A 26,516-nucleotide genomic window follows, 5' to 3' on the forward strand; every position below is an offset into this window, starting at 1 on the left:
CTTTGGAGTTTAGACCGTTGTTAATTGTTTAAAACACGATCAGGATATTTGGATATTACGTTCTAAAGGTGTCCCGTCTTACCCCACCCTACTATATACAAGTTATGGAATATCTATGCCATATTTTTCTGCTTAGTAATGGGCATTTGTGGTTAATCACTTGGTTGCTCAGAGCTATTGTTTACCGGCCGAATGTAACCTCAGAAAAGTAACCTTTAGTAACCCCCCGCGTGTTCCTTATGTACACTGTCAAGCAAACGCCCTCTTTTAGGAAAATACACGGGAATGTCCTTTAGTTTCACATTAACAGTTCACTATTGAGAAACATAGGGCTACTAGTTTTCTAGCTATTATATATATTATATTATTTAATTGAGAAAAAAATGACTGTAAACGTTAAAAATACCTTGTGAATTTTCGAAGGCGCTAAAAAATGTTTTCTTTAAGCAAGGAACCCCAGAAAAATAAATAAATCACTGGCTTGATTAAATATCCTGACATGTTTATTGTCTTTTGCTAATGCTTCTCGCACGCAACAGAAAAAATAATGTTAGTAACTGATTAACATTACCACACGACCAGTGTTAAGCGATACGTGGTTAATCTGGCCGCACACACATGATATGATGGGCTAACGTTATGGGTTATTACAGTTTAAAAATTAGACTTAATTGCGGTGTAATGATTATTCAACCTAAAGCGAATCGGTTTTTAAGAAGTTTTTTAGCCATTCAAGTCAGTTTTTAGCAGATTTAAGCAATCCTATAGCAGAGTTTTGTAGTTAAAGGTTTACAGTTAAGATTTATAAATTATGAGAACTCGGGTAAGCTTTTAGATAAGCAGTTTTGTAATGTATCGTACTGTGGGGTAAGATGGGATACCGTTAGCACGTAAATCCCACATTTTCTGATCGTATTTTTAACAGGGGGGATACGGGTAGGGTAAATTTTCTTTGTTTTATAAATGGAAATAAAAAAGAGAATAAAAATGTGTCCCAATCTACCACAATCTACTATAGCCTTATTTAAGAACAGAGAACAGCTATGTTTTCTAATGCACTATATATACTATATATATATATATATATATATAGTGTGGGTGGGGGAAGATGGGACACCTTTTCATTCTCTTTTCTCGTCCCATTTGGTAGTAAACAAAGAACAATTAAAGAATTGTAAAACCGTATCCTCACGACTCCGATAGACCGTTGTTAATTGTTTAAAATACGATCAGGATATTTGAAAATTCCGTGCCAAAGGTGTCTCATCTTCCCCTACTCTACTATATATATATATGTTCAACTTTCTACTTTTTCTTTTTTAGCTGAATAAGACACACATGGGTTGCTGTAACAAAAAATGTGGTTTGATTGCTACAGTGATTGTGGGTGGTATATTGGTTATCCTTGGTGGGATTATTAACGTTGTGTTTGAAGATCTTTTCAACCAAATACTGTTACAGGTAAGATACCATTTACTTTATCTATTGAATGTTTGAATGAATGTAGCTTGCTTTATACTTGCGTGGCCGGAAAACGACAGTCGTTATAACATGGGTGTTCTGTTTTATACACCTCATGTCAGCTAACGAGTTACCATGTATGTAAGTTTGTGGGTGATTTTTTCCATTTTTTATTTATGGCTGATAATTTGGACAACCAATTAGTAACCACTGGGTTGGAGCAATTGTCGTTAAGTGTCTTATCAAAGGACATATATACGCTCACAATGGTAGCAACGACGAGCCTTAAACCCATTACCTCCGGGTTAAAAGCAGACACGCTATATATATATAGTCACTTTTCCACGACGTGCAACATATTTTTAATATTTCCAAATAAAAAAAAAACATTAATTTACACCAACTTTATTTTGCTTAGGAAAGCGTTATCGCAGTTGGTACGCTTATGTATGATAACTGGATCGAAGTAGCAACTCCAACATATTTATCTTACTACCTGTATAACATGACAAACGGCGACGAATTTCTAGCTCCAAGAAAACCATACGTGAAACCAAATCTACACGAAGTCGGACCTTATGTTTTTAGGTGGGTTTAAAATATTAGAAAGTGCTATAATTTTAATAAAATAGTAATTTATTTATCCTGGCGTGATAGAGCCTTGCTGTTATAACACAAGAGAGCTTTAGCTCATACTATCCCGTAATTTTTCGGATATGTTTGGATTTTTTTTGAAAATTTGGACAACCCATTCGTGATTACTGATTTAAACCAATGAAAGTTAATTATCTTGCCCACAAACAATGATAAAGTTATTCGAACAAGTTAATAAAACATAACATAACATAATTTTTATTTATCTCTTCGAAAACGATAGCAAAAATCATAAAGTAAGTTACATTCATTCATTTAATCATGTTATTCAAAAAAAAGGAATATACGGAAACCAATAGCAAAACCACATTTGTTAAAACACGGTATGGATAAAAATTGTGGGAAAAGTGTCAATTAAAAAGCGTGGCCGATTCATCATATGTTCGTACAGTTAGGTCGGCACTGTGGCTCAGTGGTTTAGGTCAGTGCTCTTCAACCGGTGTGTACGGTTCACGGGTGCACCAAAATTTGCCAGGGGTGCACCAGTGCAAAAGGGTATACAAGGATGCATCACAAACTTTAACAATTTCCAGCAATACTATTCAGTTTTGAACATTTTTAACATATTTAGCCACTTTCCCACAGTTTTTTTTTTGTATATGAATTATATATTTAACTGGGAATCGAGAAACGTCATTATTTTTACGTTAAAGCAATCAGGGGTGCATGAGTTCGTCGCAACAGCTTTAGGGGTTCACCAACCCAAAAAAGGTTGAAAAGCACTGGTTTAGGGGTTTGCGTCGTAACCAAATGGTATACCCTGTTCGATGCTCCAAGACATGAAAATACGTAAATTTTCGGGTGCTGCGGTAATAGAGCAAAATTTTGCCTATCATCCATAAAGAATATGTTGGTACAAGTTAAACCATCAGTAATGTATTATTTCAAGGGAGTATCTTTCCAAAGACACAGTGCATTTTCTTGATGATGACGTCCCACAACAAGTATATTATCGACAAAAGACAATGATTGTGTTCGACCGTGAAAGATCCGCAGGAGATCTAAGTGACTTGGTTACCACTGTTAATCCTATTGGCGCTGTGAGTACTTTAAAGCAAGTTAATGTTATAACCCTAGTATAATATCAAAAAATAATCACCTACAAAGTAACATACATGGTAACGAGGTGTATAAAACAAAAAAATCGTGTTTAACGACTGTCGTTTTCCGGCCACGCGAGGATAAAGTAAGTTACATTTATTACATTCTTGGATTTAAATAATTTGATGAATGAATGTAACTTGCTTTATCCTCGCGTGGCCGGAAAACGACGGCCGTTATAACACCTGTGTTCTGTTTCATACACCCCTCCGGCCAGCAGCTTACGAGTTATACCATGTATGCCACTTTTAGGTGATGATTTGGTAGTAAACAAGGATATTTTACAGAATTTAAATCTACATCTTCACGAACCTAAAAGAGGGTCAGTTTAACGGAATACAAAATACAGTTATTGTTTTGTTCATTCTATTTTCGGCGCAAAATAACGTGAATATATATAGTAGCGTGGGGGAAGATGGGACACCTTATCACTCATTTTCTTGTCCCATTTGGTAGTAAACAAAGAACTTTTAAAGAATTATAAAACCATATCCTCACGACCGCAATATAGACCGTTGTTAATTGTTAAAACACGATCAGAAATATTTGGATATTAGGTGCTAAAGGTGACCCGTCTTCCCCCATCCTACTATAGTAAGCACTACTGAAGAGTTTAGTTTTTAGTTTATAATGTTCAACATGGTTTATTATGATATTTATTTCTATGTTTAACGTTACTGTATATCACAGAGCATGCCCGCAATCGTGGACTTTGTATTTTCTCAACGAAACCAAACGACACCAAATGCAATCTATTCCGCTTTGAACACTATATACCGTACTACTGGAACCAAATTAATATTCACACGATCCGTAAACGACATCTTATTCGGTTTTCAAGATAATTTTTTTGACTTGATCGCGAATCTTGTGAATGAAACAACGGGTGTTGAAATTCCAGATTTTGGACTTTTTTCAACGGTAAGTACGAAACTATTTTGTTCTTTATTTAACGACAGTTGAATGAATGATTTAAATATATTTACCTAGGATCGGAAACTTGGCGTTGTTATAACACAATTGTCTTATTTTATACCTAATCTCTTTAACTATATGTTTTTAACTGTAAGCGTGCTCTAACAACTGTTGTTTAACCAATACTACCTGTCTTTTCGCTTTTGTAAACTCTCTTTTTCTTCGTTATCGTGACCGAAGAGACGAAATAAATTTTATTCGTTAATTCATTCATTTATTTATTCGTTCTTTTATTCATTCAAGTTTATTTTTATTTCCAGTACAACGATTCCCGCGGCTGGTTCGACTACCAAGTATACACTGGAAAAGATGCGACTGATTTAACCAACATAATAACTGCCTATAAGAATCAAACGTAAGAAAATATTACTTTTATATAAAGTGAATTATGTCAATTAAAACCTATATAGTTGGGTGGGGTAAGATGGGAAATTTTCATTCCCCTTTTCTCGTCCCACTTGGTAGTAAACAAATAATATTTACAGAATAACATATTCGTAGCCTCGAGACTTTTATAGAGCGTTGTTAATTGTTTATAACAAATCGGAAAATATGTGATTTTGGTCCTAAAGATATCCCATATTACCTCACAGCAATACAAGGGTTGGGAAAGATAGAACAGCCATTTATTCTATTTCTCGTCCCATTTGGTAGTAAATAAAAAAACATTTAAAGACCGTTGTTAATTGTTAAAAACAAGTTCAGGACATTTATGGATATTATTATGTGGTAAAGATGTTCATTCCCTCACCCCACCATAACTTTACTTGGTTGAAACATGTAATCCATATTTCCATTACTTACCAGTTTCCATATACTATTACAGGGAACTAAATTACTGGGGGTCAAAAGAATGCAACATGCTTAACGGAACTGGTAGAGTAGTTTTGTGAATTTGACATTCATTTCTTTTAACTCACAAATATCGTTACAGATGGAACGACTACCCCGCCATTCATGACACAAGAAAACCCAGTTTATTTCTTTGTAGATGATATTTGCAGGTTATATGATTAGCATTAAGGCTTTTTTCCATTTTTGTGTTTTTTTTTCTAATGATTATGTGCATACGTCCCTGCATCAGAGATTATATGGAAAAATGCGCTGTACTACCATTGCCGGCGTTAATTGTGTCCTTAAGCAAGACACTTAACGAAAATCCAACCAGTGGTCCCATTTTATGGTTGCCAAAATTATAACCTATATACAAAAAAATATGTAAGCACAGATAAAGTTTGCTATGTGGCAACTCGTAAGCGGACATGAGGTATATGAAACAAAACATCCGTGTTATAACGACTGTCGTAGTTCTAGCACGCGAGGTTAAATGTTATATTTATTCATTTATTACTTTTTACTGCATTCTTAACTCTGATTTTACCTTACTAACTTATATACATATAAATACCAGTATATAGAGTAACTTAATTTTAAATGTAACTTACTTTATCCTCGCGTGGCGGGAAAACGATAATCGTTATTACACGTGTGTTCTGTTTGCGCTTACGGGTTACCGTATACACTATAACCGCTATACCAATATCCTAAAACGTCATCATTTACAAAAGGTCAATTTATGCCACGTTTGTTGAAGAAGTTGTACTTGAACGTGTACCAGGTTGGAAGTACGCTGTACCACCAGAAGTGTTTCAGTGCCCTGATAAAAATCAAAACAACTTTTGTTTTTGCCCGGATACAACCAGCCCGTTATGTCATCATGATGGAGCTATTTTGATCAACAGATGCCAATTTGGTTCGTGTTTGACGTTTGTATTTATATATAGTAGGGTGGGGAAGATGGGACAACTTTTCATTCGATTTTTACGTCCTATTTGACAGTAAACAAAGAACATTTAAATAAATATTGCAAACAAAAGACAGGATATAGCGACAAAACAACAGTTGTTAAAACAAAGTTATTTGGAACAAAATAAGCGTGACCACTACACCTAGCAGACAAACGAGCAATTTATGTTTAAGTTAAACTTCTGATAGAAACAAAAGTGTGCGTAAACACTAAAGATATTTTTGTATATAGTACTATGAAGAAAGATAGGCACATAATATCCAAATATCCTGATCATGTTTTAAACAATTACCAACAGTCTATGCTGAAATTCGTTAGGATGCGGTTTTATAATTCTTTCAATGTTCTTTGTTTACCACTCAATGGAACAAAAAATAAAATTAAAAAGTGCTTCAACTTCCCCCATCCTATTATATAAAATCAAATTAATTTCAAAATAACGTTACACAAATAACATTAAATTTTCATACATTTCCTTGTAATCCCAGGTGCTCCCATTATGATAAGTTCACCACACTTCTTGTACGGTGACGGTTTCTACCTAAACATGACGACGGGTATCGAACCACCAAACGTATTAGAACATGAAGCTGCACTTGTGTATGAACCTGTACGTATTATGATATTGGTCTTTTAAAAGAATTTCTTTATTTTTTTATTGATCTTTTTATTTTATAAGTTTGGCTTTTATATAGTACTGTGGGTTAAGGCGAGACACCTTTAGCACATAATACCCAAATATTCTAATCGTGTTTTTAACAATTAACAACGGTCTATGGGGGTCGTGAGATTATAAAGCGCACACAAGCTATAGCGCTTATATTCAGTAAAAAAATATATGTTTTGTTTGGTATACTTAAAGCTGTTGTTTTTACAGTTTACAGGGGCAGCAATTAAGGCGGACAAACGTTTACAAATCAATATCCTTTTAAAGCCAACTCCTAAAATAAAGTAAGTATAATAAAGTAAGTATATATAGGAGATGGGACACCTTTAGCACATTATATCAAAACAAGAGATTAAAGAAAAATGCTAGAATTGAGAATTAAGATAAATGCGGAAAAAATCGCCCTATCAACAACAACAAAGCCAAAAACAACTGTTCGACGAAAAAGGATCTATATGGTCACTAACGTGCCCAATAATCTGATAGTGTGTTAAACAATTAACAACGGTCTATGGGAGTCGTGAGGATACAGTTTCATAATTTTTTAATGTTCTTTGTTTACTGCAAAATAGGGCAGACGAGACATAGGACGAGAAAGTAGAAAGAAAAGGTGTCCCATCTTTCCATATACTATATATATATGGAACAAATGGTTTATGTTATAAGTTGCGGCTAAAATCACAGCAAAAATGGTCTTCTACGAGCAAAAAATAATAAATTAAAATGTTTGATATTTGTTCGTTACTGTATAGATAAATATACTACTCTCGATTAAGATGGGATACCGCTGGGACCTGAATCCTTCATTTTCATGAGAATACGGTTATATAGTATTTTTAAATACGTGCCATCTAACCGACTATATGTTATCCATTGTCATGCGTGGCGGCGCAAGGACAGTCGTTATAAAACCGAGGTGCTTCTTGAATGTGAATGTAACGTACTTTATCCTCGCGTGGCCGGAAAACGACAGTCGTTATTACACGGGTTTAACACCTCGTGCCAGCTTACGAGTTACCATGTATGTTACTTTGTGGGTAATTATTTTTTTTGTTGATTTTTTCATTTTTTTATGTATGACTGATAATTTAGACAACCCATTAGTGACCACTGGGTTGGAGCAATTGCCATTAAGTGTCTTGCCCAAGGACACATACGCCCACAATGGTAGCAGCGACGAGCCTTGAACTCATTACCTAATGGTTACAGGCAGGCGCGCTAACCACTAGGCCACGGCGCCGGACTTATACCTGGTTCTAAAGAATTCCGCGGAGGGGAGCATTTAAATGAGACTTTGACTATTTTTCGACACCTGACTCTGGTCAGGATAAAAAAAAAATATATATATAGTAGGGTGGGGGAAGATGGAACACCTTTTCGTTTAGTTTTCTCTTTCCATTTGGTAGTAAACAAAGAACATTCAATGAATTATAAAACCGTATTTTCACGACTTCCACAGACCGTTGTTAATTGTTTAAAACACGATCAGGCTATTTGGATATTATGTATTAAAGGTGTCCCATCTTCCCCCACCCTACTATACCTGGTTCCCGCTTGAGTTATACCAAGGGCGACATCTTTAGCCGTTATTTCAGAGGATTTATTTTCAAAAATATATAACCGTATCCTCATGACTCCCAAATAGTCTTGAGAAAACATAATAAAAAATATGGATTTAGGTCGTAACGGTATCCCTTAAAAATATACTGTAGCTATAAGCTATCATTGTATTTGTAAACGACTATAAATATTGTTGTATTGTGTGTTTTGCAGTGTTTTTAGTAAAATCAACGAAGAATTAGTTTTTCCAGTCGTTTGGATAAACGAAAGTGCAACCGTTGGTAAATCTGATGCAGATCTACTGTATGGGTGAGTCGTATAACTATACAGTTTTTATATTTCTCTTAAAGTCGAATATATGAAGTACACATGCATGGTTACGTAATATTTGGATATCGTAAAAAAAATGTTCCCGCGCTACTGTGCATTAAAGCAGATGGTAAGAACAAATATTACGGCCTTTTTTTTGCTACCGCGTGTTACATAAATTCCGGTCTTATAATTTTTACAAGCTAAAATGTGTGTTTTGAAATAACGTATGGTAAATAAGTCGTGTATACCTGAAATGATATTTCGCTTTTTTCGTTTTATTGCATTTATTAGTACCATAAAAATTAAAAATTTTGTTGTTTTGGTCAAACGCCCCACCGGAACGTATATTTCAGCTCGTTTGCACTTTCTTTTGTAGGATATATGTTTAATAACTCTACGCCAAATAAAATAAAATTACAATTCCCTATGTCTATAACATGCATCACTATTCAAAGTTACGTTGCGGCTGTAGTCTATATATACGAAAACCAAATATTTAAACGTCTTTTTACACAGGTTACTTGTCCTGCCAGCAGAAGTTGTGTACATTCTACAAATTATTCTATGTATTCTTGGTTCGCTTTTATTTCTTGGACCTTTGTTCTATTTTGTCGTTCTCCATTACAGTAATGTTGACGAAAAGGTATTTAATACTTTTTAGTACTGTGGGGTAGGATGAGACACTTTTACAACATAATATCCAAATATCCCGATCGTTATTTTAAACAATTAACGTCGACCGTGAGGATACGTTTTTTTAATTCTTTGAAGGTTCTTTGTTTACTACCAAATGATCCGAGAAAATAGAATGAAAATGTGTTCTACCTTACCCACTAGATAGGACACATTTCATTCTATTTCCTTGTCCCAATTGGTATTAAACAAAAAACATTCAAAGAATTATAAACCTGTAACCCTATATACGACTTCCGCATAGACCGTTGTTAATTGTTTAAAAAACGAAGAACATTATTTGGGTATTTTGTGCAAAATGGCCCGGCCCTCACCCTACTATTATAGGTAATTGAACACTAAAACGTGTGTTCAATGCTTTATAATGCGTTACGTGCTCATTTAGAAAATGATATAGTGGGGTGGGGAAGATGGGACACCTTTGACACATAATAACTAAATATCCTGATCGTGTTTTAAACAATAAACAACGGTCTATGGAAGCCGTGAGAATAACGTTTTATAAAAATATCGTGAAATGTTTGTTTACTACCAAATTGGAAAAGAAAATAGATTGAAAAGTGTCCCATCTTCCCCCACCCTACAATACAAAAATATTTTAACTATATGCTATATTCAATTTCCACAGGACACCCGTAAACCAAACGGTGCAGTGCCTGAAATGAAATCTTATAACGTTTATGAGAATGAAAATGTATTTGATGACGTTAAAGAATATAAAATTGGTGAGTATAACAAAAGCTTTTGATATTTACGATAGGAGTTAAGAAAAGAGACGGCATTTAAAGAAATTCGTATAAGCACTCTATACCAGCGGTTTCCAAACTTTTCTAAAGATATTTCTGATGGACCCTTCACAATACTTTGATATTTCGCGGCCCTATTAGAATTAAAGGAAAAGTGAAAAAAACCACACCAATTAAAGAAAAAAAACTAAAACTTTATTATCGAATCACAATTATTGCTGTACATTGCGAACTGTCTGAAACTGCTGCAGGACCCCAGTTTGGGAACCGCTGCGGTTTACTATATATTGCATGTTTTCCCTATAGTCTATAGGAAAAGCATATATTAAGATGTGAATTCTTGGGTTTGGGGTAAGATGTGAATTCTCTTTACTCGTCTCATTTGGTATAGTAAACAAAGAAAACCATTATATATAACCCTATAGCCCCGCGGCTCTCAATAAGGTTGGTAATTAGGCAAAATAAAATCAGTAAAGCGTCTAACGGTATCCCATCTTACCCCACAGAACTATATATAGAGTGAGGTGGGGGAAGATGGGACACTTTTAGCACATCATAGAACTATCCTGATCGTATTTTAAACAATTAACTGAGGTCTAAGGATACGGTTTTACAACTTTTAGGTTTTTGTTTATTACTAAATGGGAAGAGAAAATGGAACAAAAAGGTGTCCCAACTTCCCCCACCCTACTGTATATATGATTAATCTTCCAAAAAACAGGCGAACCTGAACATACTAACACACGTGTAACATCGACAACGTCGACCACGGAGTTAATTGAAAACCAAAAAGGAATGAAGTTTTAAAAAAGAAGCCTACCTCGAATATTGAAGTCACACATTGTGCATTTAAATACATTGTATTCAACTTTTACCGTACCTATTGAAGCGCAAAGAACATAACAGTAAAATTTCAGAAAAGTAAAATTTCCGAAATTTTCTGAAATTCGGAAATTTTACTTTCGGCAAAATTTCCGAAAACTTAATGTTTTGCATTTAGGCCAGTTGTGTAATGATAGTGGTTTCTTTTTCATTACCATAAAAAGTAATGTAAAAAATAGGTATCAAACTGCATGATTTTACGTGTAGCCTATTTTTTTGTGTACAGCTGTTTCGTAAAAAGAGAGTTCATTTCCACGTTCAGTTTATCTTAGTAAAACGTTTTTTTTATGTAGATCCATTCTCGCTGTAATAAACTAGATTTAAAGCTGCTAATATCCTTTTCCTTTTAGCATCTTATTTGCCTTTCAGTTTATCGTTGGTACACAAAGGATGCACCCCGGGCGTATTCAGAGATTGCTCGAGCATATATTCCTTATATAAACACGACTGCTGCATTAATCCCTCTCTTTACTTGCACAGTGATACAAGCAACAGGATATTGCAATTAAACTAAAAGTTTTTATACCCGTAGGGAAGCTTGCGTTCAAAAGCACGTATGGTTGTGTATGTACTACGGACGAGACACTACTTAACAAAAGACACGCGCCATGCACACTTTAAGAAATCCTTCAATTAAACGCGTCACATTTTGAACAACAAAACAAACAACTATCGGGTACAATAAGTTATCAGGCGACGGCTGCCGAAAAATATCGACGTTTACCAGATGCTGGCTTGTTCCAAACACGATATATCGATTATTTGAATAACTGGTGTTGTGCAACGAGGAAGCGAAAGCATATGCTGCTTATATTCGCACATAAATGTAAAAAATATTCCAAAACATTTGCATATTTCTTGAAAAATGGGTAAATTCAAATTGCTGTATTTCTATCTACGTAATCGTAAATCATGCGTACCGTCACGTGATCCCGTTTCCTATGAAGCTATTTGGCAGCCGTTTGTGGTTAGTAATTGTATGTGATAGCTAGACGCAGTATACGGTGTACAGTTTTCTCGTGTGCTTCATTTACCCAAGGCATTTTAATATATTTTATAATCATTATGTAACTGTATAAGATTTTAACCTAGATTTGTCTGGAGAAGCTCCTTAAAGAAACTGTTTTTGTTGCTTAAAGGAGAAAATCTTATGTTATGAAACCATATAGTGGTTATGTAACCGTAGTGGTTACTGGTTATGTAAAGCATGCAACTGTAATCATTGGCACTATATGGTTTTAAAAGCAAAAACCATGGCATATAGTGTATACAGGCAGAACCAGCAAGTCTGGTATAGTATTGGTATTAATAATCAGATAATGTTTATAGTCATGATACTGATAATGCCTTCTAGCTATACTATATTGACAATATATAGGTTACTTACCAATATATGTTAGTACAAACTTTGCAATTATATTAAATTAGGTGATTTTAAGTCCCATTTTCAGTTATAACTATAATTTTGATATGCTTATGCTTTTTATAAAACTTGTTTTTATAGGTGTTGTACATGTGTATTACAGCAGCGAATGTATTTGACAAAGCTTTAAAAACAGGCTGCTACAGTGAACTGGGATATTTAAAGCAATGCAATTCTTCAAGGTATAGTACTCGATTTTTGTGCTATTTTTTATGAATTTAAACAAATTATTTTTATTTCTTTAAATGGTTAATAAATTACATGACATTTAAGTTAACGCACACAAATGACAAATATATACAGCAGAGTTTTTATCAAATAGTGTGACATCAATTTATGGGTTGTTCCTCTCTGCTGAGACCACACAGTATAATTATCTTTTAATTGCAGTTAATTAAACAAAGAGAGAACTGGGAAATAGACAAAGGACAGCTGTGTGGTATACCAGCTTGTGTCATTGAGCAAAAACAAAGTCTCTCTTTGACCCCAGTTGCCTTTTTCTCTTTTTTCTTGGTTGGAGATCATGCATTCTCTCACTTTGGTAGATTTATATTCTGTCCCCTTTCTGTTTCCCCAGTCATTTCTTGTTAACTACAGATACTATACCACAGAATAGAGAGTGATTTTTGTATTGTGTGTTATATTATCAGTATAGTACTAGCCTAGTGTCACAATAATATAGCCATTTTTTTGACTCTCAAATTTTCTCTTGCAGATTTGGAGTCGTGTTTTTAATAAGCTGTGATTTTCTAAGTGCATTTTAGTTCAAATTGGAAGAGTATATTATATTTGAATTGCTTGTTCTATATGTAAGTGACTTTATAGAAGCATATTAGTCGTGTAAATTCAGTTTAATTTTAAAGTGCGTTAATAGTAGATTTAATTTTCTTTTTTTTGTGGAATTAACACTGCGTTATCTATAAACGTTCGCTAGTATTAGTCTAACGCATTGGGATGCGCCCACACCACAAAGCGCCAGTTTCCTGTTAGTTATACCACTTCCTATACTTTGCCATTATGTTCTGACTTGTGGAATGGCCCGCCAAAGCGGGGATAAACGACGTGCGTCAGATCTGCCTGGCTATTCCGCGCAGATTCTCTGTATTGTATTCACTCGTATGTATTGCTTTATCCAGAATGGCAATGACAGTCCATGGACAGTACATGCAACATGCTTTAACGCCAGTGATGAGTAGTAACGTACCTGTAGCAGTACACCATGATAATTCTGCAGTAACATTCGGTGGTCACAGTAAGTTTATGTTTCATTTTTCCACATAGTAGGTTGGGGAAAGATGTTTTCATTCTTTTTGCCCGTCCCATTCGGTAGTAAACAAAGAATATTTGTTAATTGTTCAAAACACAATTAGGAATATGGGATTTACGTGCTAATGCGATCCCATTTTACCCCACAGTAATATATTTTACATTTTTATTCCTAAACATGTATTTAGTCTAATTTTCCACATTAATCCCAGGTTTTGTATACCCCCAAGTTCCCGTACTGCCACAACACTGCGGTAGCATAATGAGCAACACACATTCTCACCCATTAAAAGGTATGTCGCTATTTCTCAATTTGTATTTGGACTTTGTATTCTAATGTACCAAACTACAGAAACGCCGGAAAAAGACGACGACGCTGTTAAACTGTTTATTGGTCAAGTGCCAAAGAATTGGGAGGAAAAAGAACTACGTCAAGTGTTTGCACCGTTCGGTGAAATATTCGAACTTTCGGTTTTACGAGACAAATATACAGGCATGCATAAAGGTTAGTATATACAGCGAGTAACAATACTTCATTTTTTATTTAAAACCTAAAAAACTAAAATACGCTCAAATTTAGCGCTGGTCCTTCCTAAGTAACGTTATTAAAGGAAAGCATTTATGTAAAAGCTCAGAAAACTAAAATACAAATATAGCTCTGGTGTTTCCCTAAGTAAGGTTATTTAAATAACATCTTTACGTAAGACCTTAAAAATACACAAAAATACTATATACATCATAGTTAACCTGAGGAAATATAAACGAAAACATGGCGTAATTTTCTGGATTGCCGTTCAACGCTGTTTGGACGATCATATTTCGCTTATTTTACCACGTATAACGTGTGCGTGTCCTGTATGTGGTGTAATTATGTTGGTAACCAAGGAGTCTCTATTAGCGTTGTGAGCAGGAAACAACAGCGGTCATCAATAGGCTTTCCAACCACGTTTCTAAGTGACTTTAATTACAAAGCACCTGCTGTATTGTAATACAATAATTACGAACACTATACGTTGATGCGTTATGCTGAAGCGATTATTAATATGCACTTTAACTAATGGGTTTCTCAAATGTATTTGTACATTCGCGTAATGCCCTGGTTCCAAGACATGATCCTGTACGAGTAGCATTGCTTGTTAATACCCGTGTTATCCGAAAGTCGTCCCGACCGCTGGCGAATTAATGGCAATTCTCGATCGGTTTATCGACCACGGTTGGATTGTGACGTAACAGAGGATCAATACGCTGTTGTGATTGGTTGGCTCTAACGTAGAATCGACCCACACGCGGCATTTGCTTTACTGGGGCCCAAATTAACGCCATAAATTGCAATTTCACTGCGTTATGAGTCATTATAATCTCAAATATATTGAATAGTCGACCTGTTCTGGAAAATAACATACTGGCGTTCGTTATAAATCTACCAATATATCGTATGTTGTAATAACATCGGTAATGCTTTTATTCCCTTTTCTCGTCCTAATTGGTAGTAAACAAAGAATATTAACAAATTTACGTAACCGTAGCCCAGCGACTCTAAAAGAACGTTGTTAATTGTTCAAAACACGTTCAGGAAATATAGGAATTAGGTGCTAACGATATCCCATCTTACCCCACAGTAATATACATAACATTTTATTTCTTCCTATCATGTATCTCAACATATGGTATGCTTACCATTTGCGGTACTCAAATGATTTCTTAGTAAGACAGAAGTACCTACTTTAATGTTAACTAAAATATATCAAGTTTTTGAAATAAAGCATACTTTTTACTACCATATTTTTGGAATTAAAGTTTTTATATACAAATATGTAGTACACAAGCTTCGTATAAAACGGTACGCCATCGGAAAAGGGGCTTAAAACGCTATGTTACGCCGTGCACTCATGCAATACAACGTATCGTGCTTTAAAATAAAAGAATCGCAAATTGCAAGTAGTCCAAAATGAGTATTTCCCATATTTTAGTATATACATACGCCTTATGGTAAACGAGGGTACAGAACCTTGTTTTCTTGAAGGCCACCTGCTTTTCTATATGAGAGCATATGGTGTACGTCTCGTCGTTCGCACTCGCATATGTCACTCGGTGCTTTTGTACGGTTTACAATAGAATCTGCCACGCGTAAAGCTGGGACAGCGTCACTTTAAATAGGGCGTTCGTCGCGTCATCCACGCACGGTACTTACAATAGAACACGCTTTCTTTTTTTTACAATTCTTTATCCGTCACTAATTTTCAAAGTGTACGCAATGAATTATTCATATCAAATACCTTTGTTTTGAGTCATTTATTATCCAATGCTATTGGATATTCAGTTTTATATGCCCGCCAGTTTTCGCTATTCTGTGCTGTAAAGTCATGACTGTACGGCAGGTTTATCAATCATGTTTAACCTAGTTCTTATACAATGCATTCATTCTGCCCCAATTAACAGTACGATCGCTCTTAACATCACTATACAGATGTCCTAATACGTTTTAATCTACTAGAACGTGGCTGATTTAATGAAAAAACAAAAACAAAAATCTCGTGAATATACATTCCCAAACACATGATGAAATGTAGGCTAAATATATTACTATTGTTTTTTTAAGCCGGATATTTATTGTATACTCACCGCTGTTAAATTTAAAATAACATTATGTTTACTTATATAAGAAAAGCCTACGACCGTTATTGAAGATGTAGCTCCAGTCATATTATCATAAATAGTTCGTAAAATAATTGAAAATATATTAAAAACACACAGGTTTTGTCAAATGTAGATTCTAGACATTATATAGTAGTTCTATTTTCTCGTCCCATTTGGTAGTAAACAAAGAACATTTAAAGATTTGTAAAACCATATTCTCACGACTCTCATAGACCGTTGTTAATTGCTAAAAACGCGATTTTAATATTTGGATAATATGAGGTGTCCCATCTTACCCCACAGTACTATAATTAAAAAATCTTCCGGCAAATTATTTTGCCTACCGATGTTCCATAAGGGTTACAAATCAACGAATTTGAATTTCCATACGCCTTTGTTAATGTTAATGACCAAACAAAATACTTTCTCCACTGCGGTTTAGTTTAAAATAGGTTTTATGGATTGTTAAAATCGATGCTGGCCTCATTTGACCGTATGGCTATGTTACCCTTTCTTTTTACAGGCTGTGCTTTTCTTACATATACCCAAAAGACTTCTGCTATGAACGCACAAAACAGTCTACATGAAAGAAAAACACTTCCGGGGGTAAGTTACCGTTATACATATTTTGGGACAACATAAATGTACAGTCTAATGGCGTGCCTCACTGTCGGACCTTAACGGTATAGAAATACCACATTTTAATTACTTTTCCAAATAATATAACATTTAATGTATTTATAGGTTATATTATAGTAGGGTAGGGAAGATGGGACGCATTTTTATTCTATTATTTCGACCCATTTAGTAGTAAACAGAGAACATTTGAAGTGTTATAAAACCATATCCTCAGGACCCCCATATGGACCGTTGTTAATTGTTTGAAACACGATCAGAATATTTTGATATTATGTGCTAAAGGTGTTCCGTATCCCCCACCCTATATAACGCTTCCAGTGTAATACTTGAATATTAAAATCGATCTTTTAATAATATTTTTAATGATATTTCTCCTAATTAGCTTAGTTCAACACGATTTTTCTCCCGCGAGACGGCGCTAATAAGCAGTTATAAAAGTCAGGGACAGCTTTATTTATCTTACCCACAGGACTGAAAAAGTAACAAAAAAATATTTAAACGCACGCAATTTTTTGTACGCCAGCTTAAAACAAAGACGGTGCACGCCATTAATTTTCCATCGATTTTGCCTCATCAATATTTCAGTCGTTGTGCATCGACTTTTTTCTTCCGCGGCGTCCATACACACTCAGTACACTTACACCCGCAGTAAGCTACATTTGCAAGAGCGAAGTTAGAACAAAGAAATATCAGATAACGGCAAGAAATTAGCGACAGTACAGCAGAATACAGTTTTAGATTTCATTCAGTTGAGTATTACTAAACAGGAATAAAATGGTGAGCTTATAGGAATATATAGTAGGGTGGGAAAGAGGGGACACCTTTTCATTCTATTTTCTCGACCCATTTGGTAGTAAACAAAGAACATTCACCGAAATATAAAACCGTATCTCCGCGACTCCCGTATAGACCGTTGTTAATTGTTTAAAACACGATCAGGATGTTTGGACATTAAGGTGTTCTATTTTCCCTTACAGTACTATATACCATTCCAAATTGCAATAAGTTTTGGGTCATAATAGTAATATAACGTGTTAATTTTTACAGATGAATCATCCTATTCAAGTCAAACCAGCAGATACTGTGAGCAAAGGAGGTAAGTTGGAACATATTTCAAAATAAATATATTTAAGGCTTTAAACCCGTGTGCTAGCTTATACCATGCAGCTCACCGAAATAAGGATTATAAATAATGCATGCCGCGTACCATATGTACCCGTGACGTCATAGCTCTTTCATAATTAATGATACACTCGCGTTGCTTGGCAACTGCGCATGGGGGTAGCAGATGTCCGACGTAACATGACGCACACACGACTATCAAATACCTTTTTCTAGCAGAAGATCGAAAATTATTCGTTGGTATGCTCGGTAAAAGACAGAACGAAGACGACGTGCGCATTTTATTCGAGCCTTTCGGTACAATTGAAGAGTGCACTATATTAAGGTTTGTTGTTATTATTTATATTATACTACTTTTAATCCTATGTTAAGTTATTGATTGTCATTTATTATCCTTGCCTGTAGGGGCAATATAGTTGTTATAACATAGGCGTTCTATTTCATACACCTTGTGGCTGCTAACGAGTTACTATGTATGTAACTTTCTGGGTAATTGTTCTTTTCAGTATAAATTATGAAGCTTAAGTGTGCTCATTTCAATATGGTATCAACAATTTTCTTACTGTTACGCCTGCTAAACATTTATAAATAAAACTCTTAACTTGTTTAAAGCAGTCTATGCTATCATTTAAGATTGTTTTTATTATAGTAGGGTGGGGGAAGATGGGACACCTTTTCGTTTAGTTTTCTCTTTCCATTTGGTAGTAAACAAAGAACATTCAATGAATTATAAAACCGTATTCTCACGACTTCCACAGACCGTTGTTAATTGTTTAAAACACGATCAGGCTATTTGGATATTATGTATTAAAGGTGTCCCATCTTCCCCCACCCTACTATATAACAATTTAAGAACAATTATATACTAAACATATAGTAGGATGGGGGTGGGATGGGATGTCCTATTTGGTTGTAAAAAAGAATTATTTAACTGTATAGCCCCGCGTCTCAAAAATAGCGTTGTTAATTGTTCAAAACACGATCAGGAAATATTGGATTTGGGTGTTAACGTTATCCCATCTTATAACATAATAATTAAAATAATGTATTTTTTTCAGAACTCCAGAAGGTCAAAGCAAAGGCTGTGCGTTTGTAAAGCTATCGTGTCATCAAGAAGCTAAATCTGCCATGGAAGCTTTGCATGGGAGCCAGACTATGCCGGTAAAATTCGATTATTTTGTAAATTACTATTATTCCCTATGTTTAAATTGTAAATTTTTATTTAAACGTTTTTTTAAAACTTATTTTCATTTTACAAGAACTGATTTACCTGTTTTTTGTCTGTAACACCCTTTTTTCTAAACTTTAAATAATTTAGGTTTTTTACTTAACTACCGTTTTAAGAGCACTAATTTGTTATGATAACATTTCACATGATGTAATTTTAGCGGCGAAACATATGCTAAAATACATTTTACGCCAAAATATTTATTGTTTTTTTCTGCCACAAATCATATAGTTTAAAAAATTTTAGCACTCAAAACAATTTTTTTACAATTTTTCTTTGTCGGTAGGGGGCGTCTTCGAGTCTTGTTGTGAAATTCGCCGACACGGATAAAGAACGAGCAGTTCGTCGAATGCAACAGATGGCTCAAACCTATGGTCTTATCAGTCCAGTTCCACTGCAAATAGGCACATATGGTCTACCATATGCACAAGTAAATACTATTATTCCTACTAGAGTACATTTGCCTTTTAGGTGATATTGTTCAAACACTATTTCTGTTCAAGATACTGCGTATTTAGTGAAGCTTCAATACTTTTGTTGTGTTCTGTATGAATAAGGTTCTACGGCAAGGCACGCCATGGGACATATAACTTTGGTTGGCCCATTTTCCAAAACATTAGTACTTACTGTCTGTAATGCTTTTCCTTTAGAATTATAAAAGTATTAACCGTATTATGGTCTCTGTTCAAGGCGTTTCCACACGTTTTCAAACGTTCCACTCACTTTTATACCAATTGATAGTAAACAAACAATATTTATACAGTTATATAACCGTATCCTTACAAAAATATTTTTAATTGTTTAAAACACAATTTTGAAACACAGATGCTAACATTACCCTATTTTACAGTACTTTACTATAATACCTAAAAATTGCTTATTTATCAGCAGAACGTGGTGCCAGCCACACCAGGGTGGAATTCGCTTGCTTCTCCCCAACCTGCTGCTATTAATGGCCTTGCACCTGCCGCTGCTACTGTTATACAACAGCCGACTGGTAAGTCACTAATTTCATTTATTTTTTTAAAGTTGTATGGCATTTTTCCCTTTTTGCTTTTTTGTTTGTAGAGTAATTATTTTTTTAGTGGAAGTTATTACTACACTTTGTACTTGTTGTATTTTCTCAATAAAATCACCCACAAAGATACGCGGTAACTCGTAGGGGTATGAAACAGAACACCCTTGTTATAACGGCTGTCATTGTCCCGTCATGCGAAGATAAATAAGTTACATTCAATCAAATAACATTACTATATTCTATCATGAAGTGTTTTATTCAGTATATAGTAGGGTGGGAGAAGACGGGACACCTTTAACGCGTAATATCAATATATCCTGATCGTGTTTTAAACAATTAACAACGGTCTATGGCTGTCGTGAGGATACCGTTTTATAATTCTTTAATTTTTCTTAATTTTACTGGATGAAAATAGAATAAAAATGTGTCCCACCTTTCCCCAACATACTACATAGTAGAATTGGGGAAAATGGGATACCTTTCCCATTTTCTAAGCTCATTTGATAGTAAACAAAGAACATTTAAGAATTATAAAACCGTATCCTTACGACTCCCATCCATAAACCGTTGATTATTGTTTACACAATCACTATATTTAAATATTACGAGCTAGTTGTGTCCCGTCTTACCCCACCCTACTATATTATATTATTGCAAATTTTCGTGAACAAAAAAGCAATAACTTATTCTTTATTACAGTGATACATCACCAACACGCTACACCTATGAGCGGGGTCCCTAGCACCCCCCAAAGCCCCGTAGCCCCCCTAACTACGCTTAACTTGCTCCCGCCCCCATCCAGTGCTACTGCCTCGACCCCAGAAGGGGTTTACCCCATTCAGGCCTACCCAGGTACCCAAGGGGTTGCACCCCGTGTGCCCGAGCATGCCAGCACTCCAATGTGTAAGTGTTTCGTCATAAGTCGCACTATGACGTCATTAAGCATATCATAATGCATGTGCGCCATTTTTATGTTAAAATTTAAAAAAAAAAAATCATTTAAAAATTTTAAAAAGTAAAAAAAAATTATGTTACAACTTGAAAAGTAAAAAAAAATGTTAATATTTGAAAAAAAATTAAAATTAAATTCGTTTTTGCTGCTTATGGCCTATATGGTGTACTGCATGCGTCATTTGTGACGTCATCATTATATAAACTAACCACGTTAATAATGCAGCTCAGTCACCACCTTCGATCGAGTTGTCGCAAGCATACGCTCAACCGCAGCCGTATACAGGTAAGTTGTATAGTTTATTTTGATATCTAAAAGCCGCAAATTTAAAGCCCCAATTTAAAGCCGTTAATTCAATGCCGCCAATGAATTTTTAGTTGTTTATTTTTTATTATAGTGCTGTGGGGTAAGACGGGACACCATTAGCACACAATATCCAAATAACCTGATCGTGTTTTAAACATTTAACAACGGTTTATGGTAGTCGTGAGGATACTGTTTTATCTTTGAACGTTCTTTGTTTAATACCGAATTGGCCGAGAAAATGGAATGAAAAGTGTCCCATCTTTCCCCATGTTTTACCCTTCCGAAAGGGACGCCAGAAAAGCTGTTTTAAATTTATGTTATACGTATACTTATATTACTTTTATATTTAATACCGTATTACGTATTTATCCACAGTGGTATATGTACCTGCCCAATCGTATGGTGCGCCACAATACGCACCAACTGTAGCACCTGTAGCACAAAGTATTACGGCAAACCAACTGCAAACAAATGCCCTGCTCGCCAGTAGCACGAACGCCCCACAAAAAGAAGGTAAAAATTTTGCAAAGAATTTACAACACCGGTGTTCTGTTTCACACACCTTGTGCCCACTTACGAGTTATAATTTTGAGCCTAATATTTTAGATTTTTCTATTTTTATTTACTGTGTGACCGACAATTTAAACAACCCATTAGTGACCACTGGGTTGGAGCAATTGCCGTTAAGTGTTTTGCCCAAAAACACATACGCCCACAACGGTAGCAGCAACGAGCCTTGAACTTATCCCCACTGCACCACGGTAGTTTAAACACTGTTTTTAACCACAGGGCCTGATGGTTGCAACTTATTTATCTACCACCTACCACAAGAATTCTCCGACGCTGACCTGGCTAACGTTTTCCAACCGTTTGGGAATGTTATATCGGCAAAAGTGTTCATAGACCGAGCAACCAACCAAAGCAAATGTTTCGGTTAGTATCTGTATTGCTGGATTTTTAAGAGATTTCGGACTAGTCTGGAGCCTTAGCACAGTGGTTGCTGTATGGGTTTTAAGTTCGAGGCTCGACGCTGGTACCATTTTGGTCTATTTTTAGATGTCAAAAATGTCAGCCATATACCTAAAAAATAACAATTTAAAAATACCTACGAAGTTACATACATGGTGACTCGTAAGCTGGCACGAGGTGTATGTAACAGAACACCCGTGTTATAACGACTGCAGTTTCCCCCGCCGGCAAAAAACATCCAAATTCATTCATTTATTTATAAGGTTGTATATAACAATATATTCACAGGTTTCGTCAGTTTCGATAACGCTATTAGTTCCCAAGCTGCCATTCAAACCATGAACGGGTTTCAAATCGGGATGAAACGTCTGAAGGTTCAGCTTAAACGGCCAAAGGAGCAGAGTCGACCGTATTAATATATTCATTTTTGTTTACAAGTAAGTTAACTGTATACGTGTTTGTTATAGTTATAATCTATGTATGCAAAATGCATATATATGCTAGCGCGCGTGTATACTAGGTAAAGTTAGCCGTAAATCTAAAATACGCGTATTGTGGTACATATGTAATACACGATAGTAACTTGTTTAGCTTAAAATAAAAAACAATTACAGAGAAATGATAAGAAATGCGCATTACCAAGCTACATAGTATGTACCACATTAACTGCAGTACACCTCTGGGCCGCTGAAAATTGGCTGACAGCTTTTTAGTGAGATTCGAATTTACCGGTTATAAGTCAGTTTAAAGCTCCTAATTTTTTTTTCATTTTTTAAACCCAAACTTGGACCAAAGAATTCAGAACTAACAAATACAAATATAAAGTTAATCATAGCTGTTACCAAAATCAATCACATATTCACATATTGCTTGTCACTCGACAGTGCGCATAAGAGTGTTTTCCACACCAATGGTGTCCCACTGGGGATAAAATATACTTTGGTTTCCAAACACAAAGTATCAAGTGCGGGGCTTCCCCGGAATTTTCGCATAAAGGATTTCTTAAGCCCAAGGTTAAAATAAATGTCGTTCACCGTTGTCAAAAATGTTAACCGTCAGGTGGCGCAGTGTGCCTCCGTCTTGTAAATCCCGATTTCTGTTCCTTAAACGTCGTGGTCTTGGTCAAATTGTCCTCATTTATTTATATATGGTTATTATACTACACTTTCGGCATAAATTATTATGTTGTGAAAATAATTTTGTCGTTGTTTTATTTTTAAATTCAAAATTGTGATGTCAATCTTGCGCTGTGTTGCTTGGTAACAAAAATGTTTCTGATTGGCCGTCTCCTTGTGACGTGTATTCTGTTATTCGTTGTGATTGGTCAGAACAAATTTAAACGTCCGTGTCGGTGATTTTATTTTACAGTGTTCTGTCTGCATTATTGTTTCCAAGAAATTTAATTTCTAAATATTACTAAATGTATATTTTTTTCTGGTAAAAAGTAACTTTAATTTCACCAACGTTTCGTATGCCATGCGTAGATATATAATACTGTGGGGTAAGATAGGAGGTCTTTAGCACATAATATCCAAGTATCATGATCGTGTTTTACTTATTAACAACGATCAATAGAAGTCGTGAGGATATTGTTTTTTCATTCTAAAAATTAATGTTATTTATTTACTACCAAATAGGACTAAAAATAAAATAAAAACATGTCCCATATTCCCCCACCCTACTATATAACACAGTATATTAATAACGATAAACTAAAAATATTTAAAATAACCCAAAAAAGGTTTCTTGTCGTATGGTATATGAAATGTTGGTACAATAAAAACGATTTTACCAGAAGAATAACTTTAATGTACAAATAATAATGTATTATTAATAGTACTATGGGATAAGATGGGATACCATTAAATTTGAGTTCTATGTTTTCATTATGTTTTGAAAAATTACTAACGGTTTTTAAAGTTGTGAGGATGCGGTTATTTAATTCTGTAAATATTCTTTGTTTACCAAATAAGACGATAAAATGGAATGATGACATGTCCCATCTTACCTCAAACCACTATATTATAGTGGGGTGGAGGAAGATGGGACACTTTATTCTATTTTTTTCTTCCAATAGGTAGTAAACAAAAAAGTTAAACCGTATCCTCACGACTCCCATAAACCGTTGGTAATTGTTTAAAACACGATTATTATATTTGGATAATTTTACCACATAATATCGGTGTCCCATCTTCTCCCACCCTACTATACCATCATACTATATATTTAAAATCCTATGCTTTCCCACAGACGTTGATTTACCTTCGTACACTATGTACATACAACAATCATCTTTTATCTGGCTGCTCTCGACTGCCTCTAGCGGATGGGAATCGTGCAATGCTATTTTTATTTGAACTGACTTCAAGCGCCGAGAAGCATCGAAATTCTGCTGAATTTTACTGAATTTTGTTGCTTCTAGTTCAGTATTTTTGCGACTTTATTTTTAGTGCTCAATGCAACCGAGATTTTACTTTTGTACATACAACTATCTAGTTTCTGCTTGAACCGCTGCTTTCTACACCACTTACCACCGTTTTTCGTCTTCAATTGGTTTTCTAACCTAACGAGATTTCTGAATAATGACGTCATTGCGTATGACGTCACACTGTGCACGACTGTGATTACGCAACACATTCCACCAAACGTACTCAATTTTAAAATCAGTTCTAAAATGAAATTCCCCATTAATTTCCGAATGAAGTATATAGTTCTCAATTTTTGCTCGTTTTTTCCTTTTTTGTATTTGCAGTTTTTATCTTTCAAAATCGCGAAGCTATATCACATGTTAAAATATTTATTACCCTCATTTTCGTATGCTGCTCTCCACCTATTACTTGAGTCTATTTTTATAACTTAAAAGTGTTGACCAAATTTAATTCGATTTTTGAAGCGGCAACACTGGGCATTTTTTTGGACGCTTGCCATTTTGAACGCTATACGCACTGTGCGTTTCATCGGTACTAGCTTGAAAACTCAAATTTTTCACATATCAACACGTGTGCTGCTGTAACGAACTAAATCGTCATTTTATTACTTCATACTGACAGGTATTTCTTGGTGCTTCGGACCTGTGTACATAAAAGTGAGAGAAAAATTACAAGAATTAAGAGCACGTTGTATTCTGTATTTTATTGTATAGTAGGGTGGGGGAGACCGGGCACCTTAGGCACACAATATTCAAATATCCTAATCGTGTTTTAAACATTTAACAACGGTCTATGGTAGTCGTGAGGATACCGTTTTATAATTCTTTTAATGTTATTTGTTTACTACTAAATGGGATGCAAAATAGAAGAATAAAAGTGTCTCATCTTCCCCTGTCCTAGTGTACATAATGTATATAGCGTAAATATGAGCACGTTTTCATACCCATTTCGCTTCCCATTTGGTAGTAAATAAAGATTATTTACCTGAATTATATAAAACGTAGCCCCGCGACTGTATTATAGTTAGTTATTAAAAAACTCTCAGGAAATATGAGATTTAATTGCTAACGATATACTATTTTACCAAACCGTAAAGGAACCGTGAAATGCTAAATGCCTCTATGTACAGTAGGGTAGGGGAAGATGGGACACCTTTTCATTTTGTTTTCTCTTTCCATTTGGTATGGTAAACAAAGAACATTCTAAGAATTATGAAACCGTATCCTTACGACTTCCACAGGCCGTTGTTAATTCTTTAAAACACGATCAGGCTATTTGGAAATTACGTGTTAAAGGTGTCCCATCTTCCCCCACCCTACTATATGCAGTATCGTAGATAAAAGATCCAGCTTTATAAATAGAGTATAGACTGTAGCATGCAGCACATTTTATCCGTGCTGTTTAGTTAGAGCGTTCTTCTTAAAATCCGATGGAACTTAGGTCAAACCTTAATGGAGCTTTATTATTGTTGGGGTTCGATTTTAGGCACGCTTAAACCTGTATTAGTGTATCAACCAATAAAGTGTTACTTACAGTTTGTCATTAAATATGCTGTTTCATGGCACGAAAAAGAAAGCTACCACATCGATATTTTAACACCAACAAAAAATGGGCTCTCCATTTGCCTGTAGTTTAAAGCAACCATAAGTTTATATCATATATTAGTGCC

General features: G+C 35.0%; 3 protein-coding genes across 5 annotated transcripts in view; all 3 read left to right on the forward strand.

The window, feature by feature from the left end:
- LOC149734613 (lysosomal alpha-mannosidase-like) overlaps nucleotides 1-1,449 on the forward strand; it is a 28,581-nt gene extending 27,132 nt beyond the window's left edge. Inside the window, exon 24 of the mRNA XM_089880005.1 lies at nucleotides 1,324-1,449. Coding sequence (XP_089736131.1) covers nucleotides 1,324-1,331 — 8 coding nt within the window. The 3' untranslated portion in view covers nucleotides 1,332-1,449. The remainder of the gene's footprint in view (nucleotides 1-1,323) is intronic.
- LOC149734615 (platelet glycoprotein 4-like) lies at nucleotides 1,330-11,122 on the forward strand. The gene is made up of 14 exons (XM_089880017.1): nucleotides 1,330-1,461; nucleotides 1,880-2,049; nucleotides 3,005-3,155; nucleotides 3,907-4,137; nucleotides 4,452-4,546; nucleotides 5,018-5,067; nucleotides 5,126-5,195; nucleotides 5,760-5,944; nucleotides 6,487-6,608; nucleotides 6,876-6,949; nucleotides 8,439-8,534; nucleotides 9,054-9,180; nucleotides 9,859-9,955; nucleotides 10,698-11,122. The coding sequence occupies exons 1-14, from the start codon at nucleotides 1,339-1,341 to the stop codon at nucleotides 10,781-10,783; spliced, it is 1,677 nt and encodes a 558-aa protein (XP_089736143.1). The 5' UTR covers nucleotides 1,330-1,338; the 3' UTR covers nucleotides 10,784-11,122.
- Nucleotides 11,123-12,951: 1,829 nt separating this feature from the next.
- Nucleotides 12,952-25,538, forward strand: LOC149734616 (CUGBP Elav-like family member 3). 3 transcript variants are annotated; one of them, XR_016385188.1, is made up of 17 exons: nucleotides 12,997-13,090; nucleotides 13,418-13,533; nucleotides 13,760-13,840; nucleotides 13,900-14,052; nucleotides 16,708-16,790; nucleotides 17,871-17,919; nucleotides 18,162-18,270; nucleotides 19,004-19,106; nucleotides 19,460-19,603; nucleotides 20,062-20,170; nucleotides 20,891-21,094; nucleotides 21,369-21,428; nucleotides 21,825-21,962; nucleotides 22,239-22,382; nucleotides 22,707-22,855; nucleotides 23,303-23,431; nucleotides 24,669-25,538. XR_016385188.1 is itself a non-coding variant. In XM_089880018.1 (16 exons), exons 2-15 carry the CDS (start codon nucleotides 13,419-13,421, stop codon nucleotides 22,832-22,834), a joined length of 1,620 nt encoding a protein of 539 aa, XP_089736144.1. In that variant the 5' UTR covers nucleotides 12,952-13,090; nucleotide 13,418; the 3' UTR covers nucleotides 22,835-22,855; nucleotides 24,669-25,538. The 3 variants fall into 3 exon arrangements, 2 of the variants coding, with proteins under 2 accessions (XP_089736144.1, XP_089736145.1); XM_089880018.1 differs by lacking the exon at nucleotides 23,303-23,431 and having other exon boundaries at nucleotides 12,952-13,090; XM_089880019.1 differs by lacking the exon at nucleotides 23,303-23,431 and having other exon boundaries at nucleotides 18,165-18,270; nucleotides 20,065-20,170.
- The last annotated feature ends 978 nt before the right edge of the window (nucleotides 25,539-26,516 follow it).

Source organism: Ciona robusta, chromosome 6 (assembly GCF_009617815.1).
Source record: "Ciona robusta chromosome 6, ASM961781v2".
Lineage (NCBI taxonomy): Eukaryota > Metazoa > Chordata > Ascidiacea > Phlebobranchia > Cionidae > Ciona > Ciona robusta.

What these genes read in the sequence shown, in the direction of transcription:
- LOC149734616 (XM_089880018.1), top strand. Translation starts at nt 13,419, where the DNA reads ATGGCAATGACAGTCCATGGACAGTACATGCAACATGCTTTAACGCCA. An exon ending in AGTAACATTCGGTGGTCACA is followed by an intron (nt 13,534 to 13,759) that starts GTAAGTTTATGT and finishes CATTAATCCCAG; the next exon opens with GTTTTGTATACCCCCAAGTT. An exon ending in ACATTCTCACCCATTAAAAG is followed by an intron (nt 13,841 to 13,899) that starts GTATGTCGCTAT and finishes ACCAAACTACAG; the next exon opens with AAACGCCGGAAAAAGACGAC.
- LOC149734615 (XM_089880017.1), top strand. Translation starts at nt 1,339, where the DNA reads ATGGGTTGCTGTAACAAAAAATGTGGTTTGATTGCTACAGTGATTGTG. An exon ending in CAACATGCTTAACGGAACTG is followed by an intron (nt 5,068 to 5,125) that starts GTAGAGTAGTTT and finishes ATATCGTTACAG; the next exon opens with ATGGAACGACTACCCCGCCA. An exon ending in ACAGTAATGTTGACGAAAAG is followed by an intron (nt 9,181 to 9,858) that starts GTATTTAATACT and finishes CAATTTCCACAG; the next exon opens with GACACCCGTAAACCAAACGG.